Raw genomic sequence first — 23,864 nt, 5'->3', positions numbered from 1 at the left:
TGCTGCTGTCCGAGAGGGACGGTAAGGCGTGGTGAACCCCAAAAGGAAAAAAAGTCAGGAGAGTCAGGGTCTGCAGTAAACCAGTGTGCTTCTTTATTGGAGGAACTCCAGTGCAAAACAATACAGGGGAGGTATAGGGCTGACTTCTCCAGTCTCCTCTCAGGCAGAAGGGTTTGATGCTGAAGAAAGGTCTGAACTAGCTGTCCCTCTCTCTGTCTCAGAAAGCTGGTACCATGGCTGGAGGCCCATGGCCTCTTGCTCAGTAGTCCAGCTGGCTCCTTAGTCACAGGGCTGATGATCCATGGTCTGTAATTCAACATCCCCATCTCAGCGTGTTCTTCTAGTCACCCATGCATGAGTCTTTTCTTCTATGCACTGATCCCTAACTGCAGAACACTAGGGACTCTGACTGCTCTCCTTCTATACAGTCGCTAAGGCTACTTTCACACTTGCGTTCGGAGCGAATCCGTCTGGTGTCTGCACAGATGGATCCGCACCTATAATGCAAACGCTTAGATCCGTTCAGAACGGATCCGTTTGCATTAGGCCTCATGCACACGACAGTATTTTTTCACGGTCCGCAAAAACGGGGTCCGTAGGTCCGTGATCCGTGACCGTTTTTTCATCCGTGGGTCTTCCTTGATTTTTGGAGGATCCACGGACATGAAAAAAAAGTCGTTTTGGTGTCCGCCTGGCCGTGCGGAGCCAAACGGATCCGTCCTGAATTACAATGCAAGTCAATGGGGACGGATCCATTTGACGTTGACACAATATGGTGCCATTTCAAACGGATCCATCCCCATTGACTTTCAATGTAAAGTCTGGAGTCCCTTTTATACCATCGGATCAGAGTTTTCTCCAATTTGATGGTATATTTTAACTTGAAGCGTCCCCATCACCATGGGAACTCCTCTATGTTAGAATATACTGTCGGATATGAGTTAGAGCGTGAAAACTCATTTCCGACAGAATATTCTAACACAGAGGCGTTCCCATGGTGATGGGGACGCTTCTAGTTAGAATATACTACAAACTGTGTACATGACTGCCCCCTGCTGCCTGGCAGCACCTGATCTCTTACAGGGGGCCGTGATCAGCATATCCCCCTGTGATCAGCATATCCCCCTGTAAGAGATCAGGGCTGCCAGGCAGCAGGGGGCAGACCCCCCCCCTCCCCAGTTTGAATATCATTGGTGGCCAGTGCGGCCCCCCCCTCCCTCCCTCTATTGTAATAAATCGTTGGTGGCACAGTGTGCGCCCCCCATCGCCCCCCCTTCCTCCCTCTATTGTAATAAATCGTTGGTGGCACAGTGTGCGCCCCCCATCGGCCCCCCCTTTCTCCCTCTATTGTAATAAATCGTTGGTGGCACAGTGTGGGGGGCGCACACTGTGCCACCAATGATTTATTACAATAGAGGGAGGAAGGGGGGGCGATGGGGGGGCGCACACTGTGCCACCAACGATTTATTACAATAGAGGGAGGAAGGGGGGGCGGGGGGGGCGCACTGGCCACCAATGATATTCAAACTGGGGAGGGGGGGGAGTCTGCCCCCTGCTGCCTGGCAGCCCTGAGCTCTTACAGGGGGAAATGATAGTACAATTAACCCCTTCAGGTGCCGCACCTGAAGGGGTTAATTGTAGGATCACGGTCCCCTGTAAGAGATCGGGTGCTGCCAGGCAGCAGGGGGCAGTCATGTACACAGTTTGTAGTGTATTCTAACTAGAAGCGTCCCCATCACCATGGGAACGCCTCTGTGTTAGAATATACTGTCGGATCTGAGTTTTCACGAAGTGAAAACTTAGATCTGAAAAAGCTTTTATGCAGACGGATCTTTGGATCCGTCTGTATGAAAGTAACCTACGGCCACGGATCACGGACAGGGATGCCAATCTTGTGTGCATCCGTGTTCTTTCACGGACCCTTTGACTTGAATGGGTCTGTGAACCGTTGTCTGTCAAAAAAATAGGACAGGTCCTATTTTTTTGACGGACAGGATACACGGATCACAGTCTCGGCTGCAAAACGGTGCGTTTTCCGATTTTTCCACGGACCCATTGAAAGTCAATGGCTCCACGAAAAAAAAAAACGGTAAGCGGCACAACGGCCACGGATGCACACAACGGTCGTGTGCATGAGGCCTTACCATGAACAAAAAAAATAAAATAATTTTTTTTTATTTTTTTTTATTTTTTTTTATGTTCATGAGAGTGCAAACGGATCCGTTTTGACTTTACATTGAAAGTCAATGGGGGACGGATCCGTTTGAAAATTGAGCCATACTGTGTCAACTTCAAACGGATCCGTCCCCATTGACTTACATTGTAAGTCTGGACGGATCCGTTTGCCTCCGCACGGCCAGGCGGACACCCGAACGCTGCAAGCAGTGTTCGGGTGTCCGCCTGCTGAGCGGAGCGGAGGACAAACGCTGCCAGACTGATGCATTCTGAGCGGATCCGCATCCACTCAGAATGCATTAGGGCTGGACGGATCCGTTCGGGGCCGCTTGTGAGAGCCTTCAAACGGAACTCACAAGCGGAGCCCCGAACGCAAGTGTGAAAGTAGCCTAACTGAACTAGAACCTTGTATTGGGTAGGGTGGAATGGGGAAACACAACCCAAACAAATACAATGTTACAATTCTGGGCTCTCATAGGACTTGGATTAGACCTTCACTAATAATGGCAATGACACAGCAGTTTTTCCAGACAAAATCAAGTCTTCAGACATAATAACATAACTAAACCAGACATTCAAAAGGTCAGTCTGTCTGGTTTTGGTGGTAAACAAGTCTGGCCTTTTCCCTTCAAAACATAATTTTACACAGTTGCCATACGGTTTAAAGAAAAGTATCAGCTTCTCATTATTAGCTAGAAAGTCCCAAAGTCTCTTAAAATTCATTAATCCAAATGAACAGGATATATATCACAACAAATATATAAAATGCATTTAAACAATATTAAATAGTATAGGTCAGTGTATGTTAACCGTTTAAAGTAAAATGAGGAGTTCATGGCTTTGCATAGGGTAAATAGGCAAATGTCCAGACTTCAAAGTACCCCTTGTTTCAGGGCACCATACATATTAACACTAATTTTCCTGCCGTACACTAAAAAAATGTTGCTAGAATACATTGAGAGGACTCAGGAGTCCTCTCCATTATGTGTGCACGATCAGAAGTTCTCTCAATGGATTCCAGCACCAGTTTGCAGTGGGGGAACTGGGATGAGAATGAACCTATAATTTAACGATTGGGGTTCTGCAGGATCAACATTATTCATATAGTACTGCACTAATAGGGCTTGGGGTGCTGACAGATTCTTTTTAAATCCCATACCTTTCACAAACCGACCAAAAATATAGGATATTGCTACATTTTAATTTTATTATGCACCCCATATTTACAAAAAAATAAATAATTAAAAGCATGAGAAGAATTAATGGAATTTTCAAGTTGTATGTAAATAAAGTCAATGGGGTCTTCCAGGAGTAGAATATTGATGATCTATTCTTAGGATAGGTCATCAATGTCTGACCTATCCTGAGGGCAAGCTATCAATATTCTACTCCGGAAAACCAATTTAATTCACTATATAAAAAAAGATATGTGAGAATTTTGATACTTCAGTTTTTAGAATCTCTATTCTTGTTTATTTCCAGAGGTTAAGGCCCTGTTATGATTTCTTAACCCCTTCCTAACATCCATCATACTATTATGGTGCAGCGGGAAGTGACTTCCCAAAAACCGGCATAACAGTATGGTGCACTGATTGGGCAAGCACAGAAGCTGTGTGTACAGGAGCCCAGATTTTACTGGCAGCCGGGCCCCTGCTTTATCCACTGGCATCTTTGAAAGCTGATGCCGGTAGATTAAACCCTTATATGCCACGATCAATGCTGACTGTGGCATATAGGAGGTTCGCAGAGGGAGAGAGCTTCCTATATCTCTCCATTGGCTCTCATTCGCCCCCTTCCCCCCCAATCTGCAACGACACAGGGCCCATGGTTGCCATGGCCTTAGAGCCTGCCAGCTATGGAGACTTATGAAGGTCGCATAGGTGAACTGTCAGTGTAATACAATGCAATGCAATACATTGAAACAAGTCCTAAAAGTTGAAGTTTCATAGTGGGACAAAAATAAAAAGGAGCAGTGTTTTATAGAAATAAAAAATCTAAGTTTCAAGTAAAAAAAAGTGCCCCTTTTCCCTCAAGTGAATTTCAATAAAAAAATAAAAATTTATAAATAAATAAAAATAGACATATTAGGTATCATCGCATCCGAAATGACCAGCTTCATAGAAATATTACATGATCTACCCCATCAGTTGAACACTGTAAAAAAAATTTAATAAAAACAATTCCAAAACAGCCCTTTGTTGGACACCTTGCCTCACAAAAAGCATAATATCGAGGGATCAAAAAGTACTATGTACCGCGAAATAGTACCAATGAAAACGTCAGCTGAAAAAACAAGTCCCCACATAAGACAATCGCCAGAAAAATAAATATGGCTTTCGAAAAATGGCAACACAAAAACATGATTTTTTTCCAAAGTGCTTTCACTTTGTAGAACTAAAAAAATAGACATATTAGGTATTGCTGTGTCCACACATCCATAATAGTACCATGAACCTAAAAAAACAAGCCCTCACAGAAGACCATTGCCAGAAAAATTAAAATAATATGGCTTTCACACAATGGCAATGCAAAAACATGACTTTTTTAAAATGCTTTGTGTAGAAGTGGTAAAAAGTAAAAAAAAAACTGTATAAGGCCTCCTGCACACGACCGTAGGTGTCCCGTTGCCGTATTGCGGACCGAATTTGCGGATCCGCAATACACGGGCAACTTCAATGGGTTCGCATATCCGAAGATGTGGAATGGTCGGAACGGAAGCATGGAACAGAACCCTACGGAAGCACTACGGAGTGCTTCCGTGGGGTTTCACCACATACTTCCGTTCCGCAAAAAGATAGGACATGTTCTATCTTTTTGCGGAACGGGCGGATTGCGGACCCATTAAAGTGATCCGCTGCGGCTGCCCCACGGTTGGTGTTCGTGTTTTGCGGGCTGCAGCACGGCCACAGGGCACACATGTTCATGCGCAGGAGGCCTAAAACTGATATCTCTGTAATCATACCGACCAGCAGAATAAACATGTCATTTTTCCTGGATGGTCTATGCTGCAATAGCAATACCCAGAAAACAGTGGCAGAATTGTCTTATGTACCCCAAAATAGAACCAATGATAGTGGTAACTCATCCCCAAAAAAATAAGCCCTTACACACCTCCGTTGAGAGAAAAATAAACATATGATTGGCAGAAAATGGCTGTACCCTAGATGCTGTTCAAAAGCATGGCCCCCATAAATTAACCCATCAAAATCTGTGCTGCAAAAAAACCCAAACGTTGTTCTTTCTCTTCAGATTCGTGTTATGTACCCAAACAGCAGTTTACGTCCAAATGTATGGCTTTTCAGAATGTGGTACATCCTGTCTAACAATTTGAAGGGTGTGTCTTACATGGCACCAGCAGGGCACACACAGCATGTTGGCTGCTGAAATGGCCAATTGTGTAAATATCTGTGTAAACATTGCAATTTTCACTTTTCACCATCTGCTATGAATTACATTTAGCAAAAAAAAACAAAAAAACGTGGGGTCAAAATGCCCACTATACCACTTGGTAAATTCTGTGAGTTTGAGGCTTCTAAAATGATACAATTTCTTAGTCTTAGGCCCCCTTCACACGGGCGTCGCTGGTGTGGGCCAGATGCGTTCAGGGTGCAATTCGGGAAACCCGTGCAAGTAGTCACGCAATTGCAGTCAGTTTTGTCTGCGATTACGTTCCAATGTTCAGTTTTTTCCGCACGAGTGCAATGCATTTTGCACGCGCGTAAGAAAAAACGGAATGTGGTACCCAGACCCGAACCCGGACTTCTTCACTGAAGTTCGGGTTTGGGTTAGGTGTTCTGTAGATTTTATTATTTTCCATTATAGCATGGTTATAATCGAAAATAATAGAATTCTTTAATACAGAATGCTAAGTATAATGTCAATTGAGGGTTAAAAAAATAATAAAAACATTGCCTCATCCACTTGATCGCACAGCCGGGATCGTCTTCTTTCTTCTTCTTTCAGGACCTGCAAAAGGACCTTTGACGTAATCGCGCAGGTCCTGCTGAATGAAGATAGAAGGATCTGGTGAGCGCGATTACGTCATCAAAGGTCCGAATCGAAGGTGCTCCAATTGGCTTGAAAATGTGTACGACACTCTGAGGTCTCCTACGACTCATATCATTCTCTCTTGTTTCTGACTTTGAAAAAAAAAAGTATCAATTTAAGTTGTATAAGTTCATTATGTAAAATTTTTGCTCCCACTTTATATGTACATGTGCATATTTAGTGTTTCTTCAGTGAATAATGTATTTTTTATTTTTAACTAGGAACATTCTAACAGTGCATTTACCATACTATTGTTCTCTTATGTATTGTTAATTTTTTTTGTTTCAATATAACATTTCATTTTGCAGAAGAGAAATTATGGACCACATTTTCTGATGGGTCAGTTCGCTTGCGGATTGACTCTTCCTGTCCTCAGACTCCTGTGACTGTACATGAAATGTTTTTGGAATGCATGGGTAAATATGGCTCTCTAAAAGCACTTTCAAGTAAGATGGATGGTAAATGGGAACATATTACATTCAAGGAGTATTATCATCTATGTCGTCAATCTGCCAAGGCCTTCCTGAAGGTGAGATGGTTATTATACATACATACACTACTGGAAAACAAACATAGAACATTTGGAAAATCTAATGCGATGGAGCTGAGATTGGCAAAGTATAAATTGACAGTGGTGCTTGGACAATGATCACACAACCAAGGTGGTGCACCCTTTATTTTGGGTTCTGCAGCAGGGTATACATTTAGGCAGGGTCACATTAATACTGGGTGTTATCTCCCCTTGCGGTTGCCACTCTGGCATGGTAACATTGATAGAGATGCTGAATATCCTCCTGTGGTGTGTCAGTCTAAACTCTTTAAACTTTGGTTGTTGACTGCTTGAGCATGTGAGATACATCGCCCCATCCAGTCCCAGATGTTCTTCATGTGGGAGAAATCTGGCAACTGAGCTGGCTAGGGGAACTGCTGAATACCCTGTTATGTAGAATATGTTGTATGGTGCGGGCAGTGTGGTGGGCATGTTATCTTGTTGGACTATCAGGTCACCTGAATCAAAAAAGCAGGAGGTCTGGTTCCATGATGTCTTGGACATACTAAAGGTTAGTCAAAGTTCACGCCATGAATGCCAGATGGGAATGACCATAGTACCTAATGGCACCCAATACCATGACACTTGGTGTCCTACGGACCCCGTTTTTGCGGACCGTGTAAAAAAACGTTCGTGTGCAGGAGGCCTAAGAACGGCCAACACACAGAAGGCACTTAAATTTTGATTCATGTCACCAAGGCAGCAATTGACAATTGTATTCAGGCAGAAGTCAGAGCAGGGTGCGTGCTTTCTTAACGGTTTTTAGGCAGGGGGTTAAGGCAAGTATCAGAGAGCAGTGGTCAGAAACAAGCCAAACTGTGCAGAGGTCCAGAGGGTGTAGATAACACCGGATCCTCCATTTACAATAGGTGATATCAAAGCTTATCTATACAGAGGATATCAGGCCATTGTAATTCTTCCAAATAATGTGATGGATACCGAAACGTTCCTGTATAGAACAGGAAGTCATCAGGATTTTAATTTTTTTTCTTCAAAAAATATAGATAGTGACATGGAAAACTAAAACAAAAACCATCAATACTTCTAAAAATATAGGCTTAACCTAAACGGTTTTAGTCTGGCCAAAACCCATTATTTATGCTGGAAAGTGGCCAGATCATCGCCGGACCTCATTGCGGTCAATGAGGATCTGGCAAACAGCCTGCCAGATCTCCTAACAGAGATGTGAACGAGGCCTAATACATTTAAGATTAGACAGAAATATAGCTACATGCCAGGGGCGCTATGGTTTCTTTCATCACCCCACACCATAATCTTACCAGTTACAGTCTTTATTAAATGGCATTTACCGTAGATATTCCCAAACTTTAGTTGCAGGCTCCTAGGTATAGTCCATCTGTGTTCACGATGTCAATAAACTGAACTCATGAACTGAACATGCACACTGTCTGTATTCATGTGATCCTGTCCTAAAATGTCTTCTGCCTTGGTAGAGAGATGTTCTCTCTGGCTTATTACCGGTGATGTTAGAAGTGGCTGAGCATGTGGTATCTACAATGACAGAAGTAAAGCAAATACTAAAGGAAATGAGTTTCCATTAGCATTACACATAGGCTACATGCACACGACCGTATGTGTTTTGCGGTCCGCAAATTGCAGAGCCGCAAAAAAAACGGATGACGTTTTGTATGGCATCCTTTTTTTTTTTTTTTTGCGGATCCGTTTTTTTTGCGGATCCATTGTAATAATGCCTATCCTTGTCCGCAAACTAGAAAAAAATAGGACATGCACAATTTATTTTTTTTGCAGGGCAACTAAATGAATGGGTCCACATCCTATCCGCAAAAAAACTGAATGGACACGGAGACAAACAACATTCGTGTGCATGAGGCCATGTATAACCTACAATAGCCTTTGGCGTTTAGAGCCCGTTATGTATTAACCCATTGTATACAGTATTCTGTCTTCTTAGAATTTTTATATTTTTTTTTTCAGCTGGGATTACAACGATTTTATAGTGTCGGTATTCTTGGCTTTAATTCGCCAGAATGGTTTCTTTCAGCTGTGGGAACAGTGTTTGCTGGGTAAGTACAATTCTTGACTTCAAGTATGTATTAGGAGAGTAGGAGAGAAGGCACAGCACAGCAGGCACCTCTGGGCAGAAACTTGCAGTTTGTTGGGGGCACCAAGCAGATGATTGAAAGTAGTATCAGGTATAGAGTTGGAGTAGGCATGTATTGGTTCAAGCAGCATGCACCGTACTGTATTTAGGGTTGAGAAATGTTGCAAAAGCAAGTAGTCAAAAAAGGTCTAAGTAGCAAACTCTGTAGAGACAAGTTATTGCTCCAAGAAGCAAACAGGTACAATCAGTCATGGCCTTTGTGATATTTTTTTTTAATTGTGCTTATGAGAGCAGCTGAACAGCATTCTATTCATTTCTGGTCTGGTCTGCAATGTTTGCCTCCTGGCCACCTGCAGACATCTTCATGTGCGGCTGGGCTGGACAGTGCAGGAACTTGTAGACCTATCTATGGCAGCTACTTGGGAGCAGGACAACTTGGAGGCGGGCAGCAGCATTAGAGCATATAGCCACTGCATTCCATCATGACACTTTAAAAATATTTCATCTGAGTATGGTTTTATTATTCAGCAGCCTGATGGTTCCCCTGCGGTGCAGTCAGGATCCCTGTATAGCACTTAAAAGGTGAATACCAGGGCACTACCAGGATAACACCGTTAGTAGGCAAAACCACATAAGCTGTACAAGTAAGGCTACTTTCACACTTGCGGCAGAGTGATCCGGCAAGCAGTTCCGCCGCCGCAACTGCCAGCTGGATCCGGCAAAACGTATGCCAACTGATGGCATTAGTAAGATTGATCGGGATCCTAATCAGTCTTAAAAATGCATTGGAATGCCGGATTTGTCTTTCCGGTGTCATCTATTTATTTATTTTAACCTTCTTTTTTTTCGGTCTGTGCATGCGCAGACAGGAAGGACGGATCTGGCATTCCGGTATTTTGAGTGCCATTCCAGCACTAATACATTCCTATGGAAAAAAATGCCAGATCAGGCATTCAGGCAAGTCTTCAGTTTTTTTCGCCGGAGATAAAACCGTAGCATGCTACGGTTTTCTCTTTTGCCTGATCAGTCAAATTATTGAACTGAAGACATCCTGATGCATCCTGAACAGATTACTCTCCATTCAGAATGCATGGGGATATGCCTGATCAGTTCTTTTCCAGTATAGAGCCCCTGTGATGGAACTCTATGCCAGAAAAGAAAAACGCTAGTGTGAAAGTACCCTTACTGTTCCAATTGTACCTGTGTTTTTGGTGCATTTTCTGTGCCTAGAGCCTCTGATGCTTGCACCAGTGTCCTTGACCTCAGCATGTCAGCCCCAGAATAACGCCCTTCGGATTTAGCCCAAAATCAAACCAGTTACAGTTAGTTGGCACAGTGAGTCCACACTTGCTGATCGGTGACAATACTAAGGATGTGCTGCCTGACAACCCCACTAAAAATACTATGCAATGTATGTCAACTAGACATGACTCAGATGATCAGATTACTTCTGCTTGTAATATCATTATTATTAATATTATTATTATTATTTTCTTACAGTTGCTACAATGAAAATGTGTTCTGCTTGATGTCATTGGAATAGCAGTAGCCGTTTATCCCCACCCATGACCTGACAGTTTACTTCTAATTATGTATTTCTGGCTATGTGCTACAGATTTTAGACAGTCAAGGAACAATTTAGAACATGTTTTTTACAGACTTTCAGCACCAAATGAGTGTGAGGGCACAATCATTGGCAGTACATTCAGGCCAACTGTGACCATTACAACTCTTTCAGAAAACTGTTGACTGAAATCTATAGTGTTTGGCCAGCTTATAGATGCTGTTTTTGTATTATTTTCAATGGACGTCAAAGGTAAAAGAATGTCTATACAGAGACTAAGAAGAATACCACAGCACTCAGAGCTTTGAATTGCAGTATTACTTTTAATTATTCCGATTTGTTATATTAACTAGTGATGACCGGCAGAGGCAATATTCGAATTTGCGAAATTTCGCAAATATTTGGTAGAATATTCGTCATATATTATAGAATTCGCGAATCCGAGATTATTTTCTTGATCGTGAAAAATCAGCAATGTAATATTCGTGTAATGCGCTCGAAATAAAGGCGTGGGTCACTATAGCTACATTTTTCAAGCTGCTAGAAGTTTCTTGAGACTGGAGAAAATGGTTGGCACGGCAGAACAATACAATAGCTTTATATGCAGATAGACTGCTCCAATATATTCACAAAATGATGCGAATATTTTGGCGCAATACGTGCAACTTCACATTTTAACAGGTCTGACTACTTATTAGTGATTGCACGAAGTATTGTTGTGAACTTGTGACATCACAGCACTATGTATGTAGCATGTATGTATGGACAGCAGACTATCACTATCTAACCTACACTGACTATCTCCCACTAACTATCTGTAATATATATATATATATATATATATATATACTAGGAAAAATGAGCGGCACTCCAGAAGTAAAAGTGGTGAACCCTTTATTCACACCAGTGGTGCAACGTTTCGGCTCAGATCGCGAGCCTTTCTCTGCTTGAAGAAGGCTCGCGATCTGAGCCGAAACGTTGCACCACTGGTGTGAATAAAGGGTTCACCACTTTTACTTCTGGAGTGCCGCTCATTTTTTCTAGAATATTCATCAGGGAAGTCAGTCCACTCCCTTTGGGACGTGCACCCGTTTTCTCCTTTGGGAGCCAGTGCCGCCATTTTTCTTCGTTTAGATATATATATATATATATATATATATATATGCTAACTAACTATCTAATGTAATGACACAGGAAAGCAGAGAGCACAGCAATGACACTGCTGTCTCTCTCAGATCTTCAAAATACTGCATACAAGGGCTCTTGGGGAGGTTCTTATATAGTAAGGGGCAGGCAACTTTCCTATTGGTTGCTAGGGATGTTGAAACTTAAGAGTTTATTTGAACTGTTTTAAGAATAAGCCCCTACCAAACAAACAAGACAAACGACAATTAACAGTGTGGGATCCACATTAGTGAATCACCGTTGTACGAATCCGCTGGTAATATTGCAGTACCGCGGGACCGAACAAAAAAGCAGCACCATATGCAGTCTTTTGGTGGGGTACCGCAGACTAATAAAGATGCCAGAGGCAAATAAAAGGGTGGATCTTACCGGTGGTGCCAGTTGGGACCTTATAGTCCAAAATCCTGGAGGATGAGGGGCTTCTCGGGTCTGAAAAACACGTCCTCTTTTTGATTTCACCTGGTGCCAGGGGCTGCAGGGAGAAACTATCCCTGTTTTTGCCCTACTTGGCCTGTAAATCCCTAGGTGCCTCCTAACACGGGGTCCTTTCCCCGCAAGGGGTGGCCTCGTCCGGAACCTAACCCTAATAAGTGAACCCTAATTGGCCCTATAGGGACAGCGTAAATTGGCCCCAAGGGTGATGATGGCTAGTAGGGTAGAAAGATATCTAAATTCTGATAGATTTATTCTGCGTCCCTACGCGTTTCATCTAATAGAGAATAAATCAGAACTACAAAAAAATGTGCCTCCACTTCATAGAGATAGAATGAAGACCCCCCGACTCATCAGGGGACAGGGGTCATGGGTGGAGGATTAGGTCTATACCCTTGTCCTATTGTGATAAATAATGGGAAAGGGTCAGCCAAAAAAGAATTGCGCAGACCTGACTAGACCAGTGTGGTCCCAAATCAGTCCGGATACCTGTGGTGTAATAGCAAAACAAAATCCATTCAGATATTGAACCCACCAGAAACAGATGTATTTATAGCATAAAAACAGGAAGGTGTACTTACTATTAAGGTCATGGAAACCGTGTGGCTGGTGCCATGAGAAGCGGGAGTGTGGTCTGACGCCCGCATGTGATGTCAGCGTCTGTCTGCGCTGATAAATGCGCCAGTACGTTTAAATGGAAGAGGGGTATGTGGTGCGCCTGCGCGAGGAGTGCGGCCGTCGTCATGTGACTAAGGCATATGTCAGCTGACGTCGCGGTCCGCCTCCTAGCCAGCGCATGCGCACATATGCGATGTGCTTGGTGTGCAGCTCAGATGCCGCGACTGCTGTGACGTAATGGTTGGCGTCACCATCAGGGAGGTCCTACCAGTCCGGACGCGGCGTCGGCTGTATAATGAGGTGGGAGGAGTGTCCATATGGTACGATCGGCTCCTACTACTGCACCTATAAATATTGGTAGTGATAATACAGGTCACTAGCAACATGGGACCTAATAAAGCGAGAACATTAAATAACAGGCGTACCCACTGGGACCCAGACAAGGTCCAGTGGCCACTTGGAGCCTAAAGACAGTTGGGACAAAATGACCGGCACCTTGACAGGTGTCGTCATCAGAAGGATATAATCAACTGAGATATAATGATCATATTTAAGACGAATGAGCATACACACACTCTATGTAGAGTGATATGCTAATACTGGTAGCACTGTTGAGTGCTTGATGCGTGGTCAGTGCATTTGAAGAGCCGTTAGACATATGTGATTCCAATGATGCAATGAGGGAACCCCTGCTATTTAGCAGATAATGGCGTACACATATTTGTATGTGTAGGAGACTGGGGATGGTTACAAGAAGCACCCAAATTGTAGCTGGTCATTCAATCCATTGGGGTTGGTGGTATTCAACTTGAATATCCACCAACACTCCCTTTGGAGAATCTTCTTGTCCCAGTCTCCTCCACGTGGTGGCTTTCTAATTGCTTCCAACCCTACAAACGTGACACCTGACGACCTTCCATCGTGCACGGATTGAATGTGTCTAGCTATTGGGGTGTCCCTATTGTTGCGTATGTCACCCAGGTGCTCACCTATGCGTACCCGCAGTTCCCTACGGGAAGAGACTGGTGAATGAACTCAATATCAACACCATAAATCTTAGATTTACATCAGAGATTGTACACAATCATTTACCGTTCTTAGACATTTGCATCTCAAGAGATACTCAAGGGAACCTACAGACCACCATCTTCCGTAATGAGACATCCACTAATTCACTCCTTAGGTGGGACAGCTGCCATCCCGTCCCACTAAAACGTGGTATTCCAGTGGGCCAATACCTCAGATTGAGACGCAATTGCTCGGAACCACGCGAATTTACCAAACAGGCACACGAGCTAAGAGAGCGCTTCCGAGCACGGGGGTACCCGGACAACACACTTAGAAAGGCCTATCAAAGGGCACGACAGGAGCCACGGACCACACTTCTACATCCCACTGGGGGCCCCAAAATGGATCCACAACAACAACAAAAAGTTACGGATCATTGGAACATTTGACTCTGCGGCTAGACAGGTTAAAGAGATCTTGGCACGCAATTGGGACACCCTCCTGATGGATCCGGACCTGAAGGATGTTGTGAGTCCTTATCCATCAGTAACCTTCAGGAGAGGAACCAATTTAAGGGATCAATTTGTGCACAGCCACTATAACCCCCCTAAAAAGAAGACGTGGCTGGACAAACCTTTGAATGGCTGTTTCAAATGTGGGCGGTGCAGCTTTTGCAAGTATGTCACCCAGGCAAAAACGGTTGCGGTTGGTCCTACGGATCCCGCTCACCATATACGAGATTTTATCAACTGCCGCACCGCAGGAGTTGTTTACCTACTTACCTGCGAGTGCGGCATTAGATATGTCGGCAAAACCCGTAGGGAACTGCGGGTACGCATAGGTGAGCACCTGGGTGACATACGCAACAATAGGGACACCCCAATAGCTAGACACATTCAATCCGTGCACGATGGAAGGTCGTCAGGTGTCACGTTTGTAGGGTTGGAAGCAATTAGAAAGCCACCACGTGGAGGAGACTGGGACAAGAAGATTCTCCAAAGGGAGTGTTGGTGGATATTCAAGTTGAATACCACCAACCCCAATGGATTGAATGACCAGCTACAATTTGGGTGCTTCTTGTAACCATCCCCAGTCTCCTACACATACAAATATGTGTACGCCATTATCTGCTAAATAGCAGGGGTTCCCTCATTGCATCATTGGAATCACATATGTCTAACGGCTCTTCAAATGCACTGACCACGCATCAAGCACTCAACAGTGCTACCAGTATTAGCATATCACTCTACATAGAGTGTGTGTATGCTCATTCGTCTTAAATATGATCATTATATCTCGGTTGATTATATCCTTCTGATGACGACACCTGTCAAGGTGCCGGTCATTTTGTCCCAACTGTCTTTAGGCTCCAAGTGGCCACTGGACCTTGTCTGGGTCCCAGTGGGTACGCCTGTTATTTAATGTTCTCCCTTTATTAGGTCCCATGTTGCTAGTGACCTGTATTATCACTACCAATATTTATAGGTGCAGTAGTAGGAGCCGATCGTACCATATGGACACTCCTCCCACCTCATTATACAGCCGACGCCGCGTCCGGACTGGTAGGACCTCCCTGATGGTGACGCCAACCATTACGTCACAGCAGTCGCGGCATCTGAGCTGCACACCAAGCACATCGCATATGTGCGCATGCGCTGGCTAGGAGGCGGACCGCGACGTCAGCTGACATATGCCTTAGTCACATGACGACGGCCGCACTCCTCGCGCAGGCGCACCACATACCCCTCTTCCATTTAAACGTACTGGCGCATTTATCAGCGCAGACAGACGCTGACATCACATGCGGGCGTCAGACCACACTCCCGCTTCTCATGGCACCAGCCACACGGTTTCCATGACCTTAATAGTAAGTACACCTCCCTGTTTTTATGCTATAAATACATCTGTTTCTGGTGGGTTCAATATCTGAATGGATTTTGTTTTGCTATTACACCACAGGTATCCGGACTGATTTGGGACCACACTGGTCTAGTCAGGTCTGCGCAATTCTTTTTTGGCTGACCCTTTCCCATTATTTATCACAATAGGACAAGGGTATAGACCTAATCCTCCACCCATGACCCCTGTCCCCTGATGAGTCGGGGGGTCTTCATTCTATCTCTATGAAGTGGAGGCACATTTTTTTGTAGTTCTGATTTATTCTCTATTAGATGAAACGCGTAGGGACGCAGAATAAATCTATCAGAATTTAGATATCTTTCTACCCTACTAGCCATCATCACCCTTGGGGCCAATTTACGCTGTCCCTATAGGGCCAATTAGGGTTCACTTATTAGGGTTAGGTTCCAGACGAGGCCACCCCTTGCGGGGAAAGGACCCCGTGTTAGGAGGCACCTAGGGATTTACAGGCCAAGTAGGGCAAAAACAGGGATAGTTTCTCCCTGCAGCCCCTGGCACCAGGTGAAATCAAAAAGAGGACGTGTTTTTCAGACCCGAGAAGCCCCTCATCCTCCAGGATTTTGGACTATAAGGTCCCAACTGGCACCACCGGTAAGATCCACCCTTTTATTTGCCTCTGGCATCTTTATTAGTCTGCGGTACCCCACCAAAAGACTGCATATGGTGCTGCTTTTTTGTTCGGTCCCGCGGTACTGCAATATTACCAGCGGATTCGTACAACGGTGATTCACTAATGTGGATCCCACACTGTTAATTGTCGTTTGTCTTGTTTGTTTGGTAGGGGCTTATTCTTAAAACAGTTCAAATAAACTCTTAAGTTTTAAAACGTTACTGCCCCTCACTCGTTCTATACATTCTTTGTTACAGAGCAGTATACCTTGGGAGAGTGCTCATACACTATCTCCCTCTAGGGACCACCCTTTTATTTTGCTAGGGATGTTGCTAAGCTGTGACAAAGACATTGCAGCCTTCTCATTGGCCCACAAGCAAGAAGGGAGGTTACTGTTGGAAAAAAAAAATCTAGAACATTCAAAATTACGAATATATATCACTATATTCTAAATATTCACGAATTCTCAAAGTGCTGATATTCGCGGATAATATTCGCTATTCGAATATTCGAGCCCAACACTAATATTGACATGGTCAACATTTCGGTCCATCCAGGACCTTGTTCACAGCCATATGTCTTGAAAGTACAAGGAACGGGGATGGCCGTGAACAAGGTCCTGGATGGACCGAAACGTTGGCCATGTCAATATAATGAATTGGATGGATTAAAAGTAATATTGCATTTCAAAGCTCTGACTGCCATTATATTCTTCTCATACATTTTGGGGTTTGTTACCCTACCACTGAGCACCAGCATATTCATACGCATCTTGGAGAACCAAGCATCATCTCTTTTCCTATACAGAGAATAAAACATCATGCCATTAAAAAGCAATACAAGATAAGAATAGTACTTTCTGAATGAATTGCCTAGAGCACGGGTGTCAAACACAAGGCCCGTGGGCCGAATCCGGCCCGCCAGACCTCGTCATGTGGCCCGCGTAGCCGCCGCCGGCCGCCAGCCTTCACTTTTTATTATCACTTCCTGCAGGCAGCCCCCGCTCTTCCCGGCTCCTGTATCGGGTGTATCAGCTGTGAGGGAGGAGGGGCTGGGGGCCAGCATCTGCTTTTATAATGACAGCGGGGCCCGTGCAGTGACTATTCTACTACACGGGGCCCGCTCACTGTATAATCGTATCTCTAATAGTTAATGGTTACCGTATGTATATAATCGCATAAGGAGCGCTGTGTATTACCGGTACTTACAACTACAATCGCTCGCCGAGAGGAGGGAGGAGGCAGGCCGGGAGGACAGGCGCTGGCAGCGTGAGTCATACGTCATGCGCCCACGCCGCCTGCTTCATTCATAAAGTGGGCGACGCAGGCACGTGACGTATGACTCACACTGCCAGCGCCCATCCTCCCAGCCTGCCTCCTCCCTCCTCTCGGCGAGCGCTTGTAGTTGTAAGTACCGGTAATACACAGCGCTCCTTATGCGATTATATACATACGGTAACCATTAACTATTAGAGATACGATTATACAGTGAGCGGGCCCCGTGTAGTAGAATAGTCACTGCACGGGCCCCGCTGTCATTATAAAAGCAGATGCCGGCCCCTAGCCCGTGTACTGAGGGTCATTCACTACAGGGACACTTATGGAGGGGATCTGTGGATGACACATAGCATAAGATGCTATACTGTATATGTGTCATCCACAGATCCCCCCCATAACTGTCATACACAGAGACCCCAATAAGAGCCACCCACAGATCCCCCATAAGTGTCACCCACAGATCCCCCATAAGTGTCACCCACAGACCCCCCATAAGTGTCACCCACAGATCCCCCATAACAGTGCGTCACCCACAGATCCCCCATAACAGTGCCATCCACAGATCCCCCATAACAGTGCCACCCACAGACCACAATTAGTTCAAAACCCACCAAAAGCACACCTTTTGGTTCAAATTTTTCTTTTCTTATTTTCCTCCTCAAAAACCTAGGTGCGTCTTATGGGCCGGTGCATCTTATAGGGCGAAAAATACGGTAACCCTTACAGTTCTGGAATGTGTTGGATAACACTGACAGCATTATGTCAGTGTTATCCAACACATTCCAGAACTGTAAGGGTTACATAGCATCATAAATCAGTATAATGCTATGTGACCCCAGTCAGCGCTTGCAGGTCAAGCTTTCAGAGCTAGTTATTACTTACATTATTACAAAAAACAGTAATAATTGAATGCAGTGACAATAATTTATGATAATAAAGAGTGGACACATAGTCCTACAGATACAACCGGCCTTTGAGGGTGACCAAACTGCTGATGCGGCCCCCGATGAATTTGAGTTTGCCACCCCTGGCCTAGAGTAATAGGTGAATTACACCTAAGTAAAAGAGTTGTTTCATGAAGACAACCCAGTCCATATGCCCTACTAGGCCATATGGAAATCCTTCAATCAGTTTCCTCCCCTGTGAGCCAAAATGGACTGTCACTCTGTAGGAGGGGCTGCCTCTCTGGATGGATGTCATATAATGCTACACACTACAGGGGGATATGCCTGGCTGGCATCCCCCACAAAATCAGCAGATTGCCAGAGGGTTCTGGAAGCCGGAGCAATCGGTTGATTGGCCAAGCGGCTGATGAGAAAACCCATTTAAATTTTTATTCCACATCACTTTTGAAATGGACCGAGCGGGAGATTGAGATATCATATTTCTGGGGACAAGTGGGGGGATTTTAACCAGTATTTTTTAAACAGACCTAATTATTAGCATCATAAACAATGACAATACTGAAAGGGAATTTGATGGGTCAGGACCTGGTATAGTCAATAAAAGGAATAGTGAAACTTCTCACACATATTTTCATATCAATGAATTCTGGAAAACAGATTTGAGCTGAATTCTCAGGTATTACCTACTTAGCAGCACATCTCCGGGCATATTATAAACTCATGTAATTATAACCCTCAGACTTACAATATACACAAAATTGTAGCCAATCAATGAAGACTATTGAGTTGTGCAATTGACATCCTCCCGTAAAATGTATTCTGTTATTAGATATGTGTACAGCTTGTATAGATGTATACAGCTTAGGTCTTTCTAGTTTTTTCCTCAATTCCTTTAGTTTCTGCTTTTCTTTGCACTCATTTGTATTGGGTGATCTATCAGAATGAGCCATTAGCACATGGAATGCAGAATGTCTGGTTATTTGAGGAATGTACGTCTGTACATATTTATGGTAACTTGAAAATTCTTTCATCTATCTCCGGGAATTTTACTGCATTCCTAATAGTTGTAGTTTTTGTAGAGCGCCTCTTTTATATGAAGTCAGGTCAAGGTAAATATACACTAGTTATCATTAAAGGCAGTGTAGGCCTCGGCTGCCTTAGGACCACCGGTAAAATTCCTTTTGGGGGCCCACTGTACAGCTGCACGCAAATATTACCTGCTCACACAGCAGCAGACGGAAGCAAGTTGCTATAAGATGATTGATAATCAGACGCATATGAAGTTATGGTAGGACTCGACTGCATATAAGTTCTAAGGTGGAGCCGTTTCTGTTAGCCTTTAGGGACATAGCCAGTGACATTATCTTAATGGCATATATTGTCTTGAGCAAGAGGATCTAACATTACTGCCACAGCTATGTTATAAATCAATGCTAATGTTAACAGTGCCTAACGCTGGGTTGACACTGCTTGTTTTGGTGCATTTGTTTTATTTTTTTAGTTTTTCGATTACATTTTTAAAAGGCAAAAGCTGTTTAGGCAAAACAAGTGACACGTATTTTAATATGACTCTGTCAACTCTTTTTCACCTATTAAACGTGTTCTCCAGGAATGCTAAAATGGCTGCAAGCAACTGGTGCTAGAATGTTGCAGGGCTGGGGTTGAGGGGCGAGGCCTCGCTACACCCTACGCTCTGGCACTTGCATATACTACACATTGGTGAGAGTTCCTGTCAGGCTGCTCAGCCATGATGGCATATCATAGGCAGGATCACATCATTACCATTATTGTAGAGCAGTGTAAAGTGTAGTGAGACCTCGCCCCCTCACCTCACAGCTCTGCATGTGGTAGCGACCTGTCCTGCTCATATTCTAGGTCTGGTTGCTTGCAGCCATTTTAAGGAATTCCTGGAGCTATCCTTTAGGCCTCATGCACACGACCGTTGTGTGCATCCGTGGCCGTTGTGCCGTTTTCCGCTTTTTTTTTGCGGACCCATTGACTCTCAATGGGTCCGTGGAAAAATCTGAAAATGCACCGTTTGGCAGCCGCATCCGTGATCCGTGTTTCCTGGCCGTGAAAAAAATAGGACCTGTCCTATTTTTTTCACGGCCAACGGTTCACGGACCCATTCAAGTCAATGGGTCCGTGAAAATTCACGGATGCACACAAGATTGTCATCCGCGTCCATGATTCGTGTCCGTGATCCGTGTCCGTTTTTTCCTATAATTTCAATGGCAAACTTGACTTAGATTTTTTTTTCATTTTTCATGTCCGTGGATCCTCCAAAAAACAAGGAAGACCCACGGACGAAAAAACGGTCACGGATCACGGACCTACGGACCCCGTTTTTGCGGACCTTAAAAAAAAACGGTTGTGTGCATGTGGCCTAAGGCTTCATTCATTCACACGACCGTATATTTGGCCCACACTCTGCATGCGATCTGCATTTTTTGTAGATTGAATGTGGACCTATTAATTTCAATGGGGCCGCAAAAAATGTAGACAGCACACTGTATGCTGTCTGCATTCGTATGTCCATTCCATAGTCCAGCAAAAAAAAATCATTTTGCAGACAAGAATAGGCATTGTTACAATGGATCCGCAAAAAAATGGATGCAACACGGACATGACTTGAATGTCATCCATATATATTGTGCGGATCCGCGCTCTGAAGACTGCAAAATACATATGCTCATGTCAATGGGGCCTTAAAGTATTGCCAATGGACTGTAGGTAACATTAACAGCAAGTAGAGCAGGGCTACTCAACTAGTGGACCGCAGTTGCCAACTGTCTGGATCATTGCATGTCCCACTTTCAACTGTATCTGCCTCCCCAGGGTGATGTCATTGGGCCTGCTGTCTGACCCACAGTGGAGCAAGCCTGTTCTGCTCTGTTGATTGGGGCAATGTGGCATAGGTAGATATTTAAATTGGAGGCTATACAGGGCATCACTAAGTGGAGGGTACCTAAGGGGGCATCACTCTCTGAGGAGGGCACTTAAGGGGGCATCACTCTCTGAGGAGGGCACTTAAGGGGGCATCACTGTGTGTGGGGCCACATAAAAGGACATCTTATTGTGTAGGGGCACTTAGGGGGCCTCATTCTGTGTTTGTGGGAACTTAAGGGATAATCCTGCTGTGAGGGGGGCATTTAAGGGGCATCTTCTGTGAGGGGGCATTTAGGGGCATAACACTGAATTGTGCAGGGGACACTAATGGGGATTTATACTGTGTCGGGGTCACTAAAGGAGCATGATAGTGTGTGTGGGCACCAAGGGATCACCCTACCGTGAAGGGGGAACTTAGGGACATCATACTGTGTGAGGAGACACTAAGCGGGCCTCATACTATCCAAGGTGCACTAACGGTCACCAGTTGGGCAGTCCACAGCAATTCATGTTTCCGGCATTGGCACTATAGAATATACTGTGCATGCGTCACAAACGTGCATAGTACAGGACACCTGGAGTACGCTTAGTCTGTATGAGAGTTCAGACCAGAGATGTGTGATGTTGAGAGATGAGCGAAATGTCAATCTAGAGCAAAGGTGGAGGAGTGGGTAGATGAGGAGAGGAGGGCATGGGCACATGCTACACTATGGAACACCTAACTGGGCACTTGATACTTTATTTGTATATCGAATCAAACTTCTTCATCTGGGACAATGGGACAGATATTCTGTCCTTGTTGCTTATGTCACCTGCAGTCGTCCGCTGGGAGTAGTTTACTAGGTGATAATAAACTGACACTCTCCCTTTAATATAATAAGTCTTTACTGCTCATGCACACAGCAAAGCTCTTTGTAGGGTCTGTCATATGGCCATGAATACGGTCATACATTTGAGAAAAACTGTAATTTAGCTTTGTTTAAACATAGCGCTAGTTCCTGAACAATGCCTCATGTAGGTATAAAATATGATCTTTTTTTTTTTTTTCACTTTTTATTTTAGGGGAATTACAACTGGAATTTATACAACCAACTCCCCGGAAGCATGCTACTATGTTGCAAATGACTGTAGAGCAAACATTATTGTGGTTGAAAATCACAAACAGTTGGAGAAGATTTTACAGGTAAGTGTTATTTTTTCCCCATTTCCTCCTCCTATCAGGTTCAGCAGGTTTGTTACTCAATGGGAGGGGGGGACTCTGTACTTGGCCACACGTGTATGGTAGTTTAAGATAATTTATTGTCACACAAATTGTGTGTATATAAAATATTGTAAAAAATTATGCAAACAGCAAAAAACAATAAAAACGTCAAAAAGCTATAAAACAGCAGAATGTCTGTATATCATTGATTGGATGTCACAATATCAAATATCAGGTATAGATCTTCCACATTTAAATAGCTGATAAATAACAGGCCTAAAACTTCCACATTTGAATTGCTATTTCATGGGAAGACTGGTGAGCCACTAGCACTTCGGTGTTTTTGTTTCTGAGCCTTGTTACTCAATCTGTTATCAGTGGCATCTCAAGTAGTGATTCGTCTTATATTCATCGAAATCGAATATTCGTCATTATGCTATTTATCGCGAATAATATGCGATTTAATTAATCACATATTGCGATTTTGTGTATTTTACGAATATTCGCCATATTGCTATATATTCTTGTTTTAGAATATGACGAATATTCTAAAAAACGAAGTTATTGCAATATAGCGAATATTCGTAAAATACACATATAGACTGCAATTTCACTAATGTAGTGCTATAATCTTTTTTTTTGGGTCTCTTTCTGAATAAGAAAAAGACAAAAAAAAAAAGATTATAGCGCTACATTAGTGAAATTTCAGTCTGTATGTGTAATTTACAAATATTCGCTATGTTGCTAAATATTCTTGTCTTACAATATGATGAATGTTCTAAAAAACGAATATATAGCACTATATCACATATATTCATTATTTAGAATATTCTTTTTTTCCCCCCCAATTAGTACAGTTATTGCCCTTCGGCATACTCCTCCCTGACAAGCGTCCCCATCACCTTGGGAACGCCTGGTGGTTAGAATATACCATTGGATCTGAGTTTTCACGATCTAACTCAGATCCGATGGTATATTCTAACCACCAGGCGTTCCCATGGTGATGGGGACGCTTGAAGTTAGAATATACCGCCAAGGCGCTGTGATCCGCGCAATTAACCCCTCAGGTGCGGGTTAATTGCGCGGATCACAGCGCACTGTGCTCCCTTCCTCCCCACCTCCCTAGTATTAAAATAATTGGTGGCCAGTGCATCCCCCCTCCCCAGTATTAAAATAATTGGTGGCCAGATCCGATAGTATATTCTAACCACCAGGCGTTCCCATGGTGACAGGGACGCTTGTCGGGGAGGAGTATGCCGAAGGGCAATAACTGTACTAATTGGGGAAAAAAAGAATAATATTCTATAAAACGAATATATGTGATATAGTGCTATATATTAGTTTTTTTGAATATTCGTCAATGACGAATATCCTAAAAAACAAATATATTCGATATAGTG

The 23,864-nt window shown here is 43.8% G+C and overlaps 1 protein-coding gene across 3 annotated transcripts in view; it reads left to right on the top strand.

Moving 5' to 3' along the window:
* The window catches only part of ACSBG1 (acyl-CoA synthetase bubblegum family member 1), a 104,273-nt gene that overhangs the window by 20,211 nt on the left and 60,198 nt on the right, over positions 1–23,864 (top strand). For 2 of the 3 annotated variants that reach the window (XM_044283378.1, XM_044283379.1), the window contains exons 3-5: positions 6,531–6,751; positions 8,729–8,817; positions 22,326–22,446. In XM_044283378.1, coding sequence (XP_044139313.1) covers positions 6,531–6,751; positions 8,729–8,817; positions 22,326–22,446 — 431 coding nt within the window. The remainder of the gene's footprint in view (positions 1–6,530; positions 6,752–8,728; positions 8,818–22,325; positions 22,447–23,864) is intronic. The other variant, XM_044283380.1, reaches the window with a different exon arrangement.

The sequence above is a fragment of the Bufo gargarizans genome, chromosome 2 (assembly GCF_014858855.1).
Source record: "Bufo gargarizans isolate SCDJY-AF-19 chromosome 2, ASM1485885v1, whole genome shotgun sequence".
In the NCBI taxonomy this organism is placed as follows: domain Eukaryota; kingdom Metazoa; phylum Chordata; class Amphibia; order Anura; family Bufonidae; genus Bufo; species Bufo gargarizans.
The sequence above is the reverse complement of the archived record's forward strand: the minus strand, read 5'-3'. Positions and strand labels throughout refer to the sequence as shown.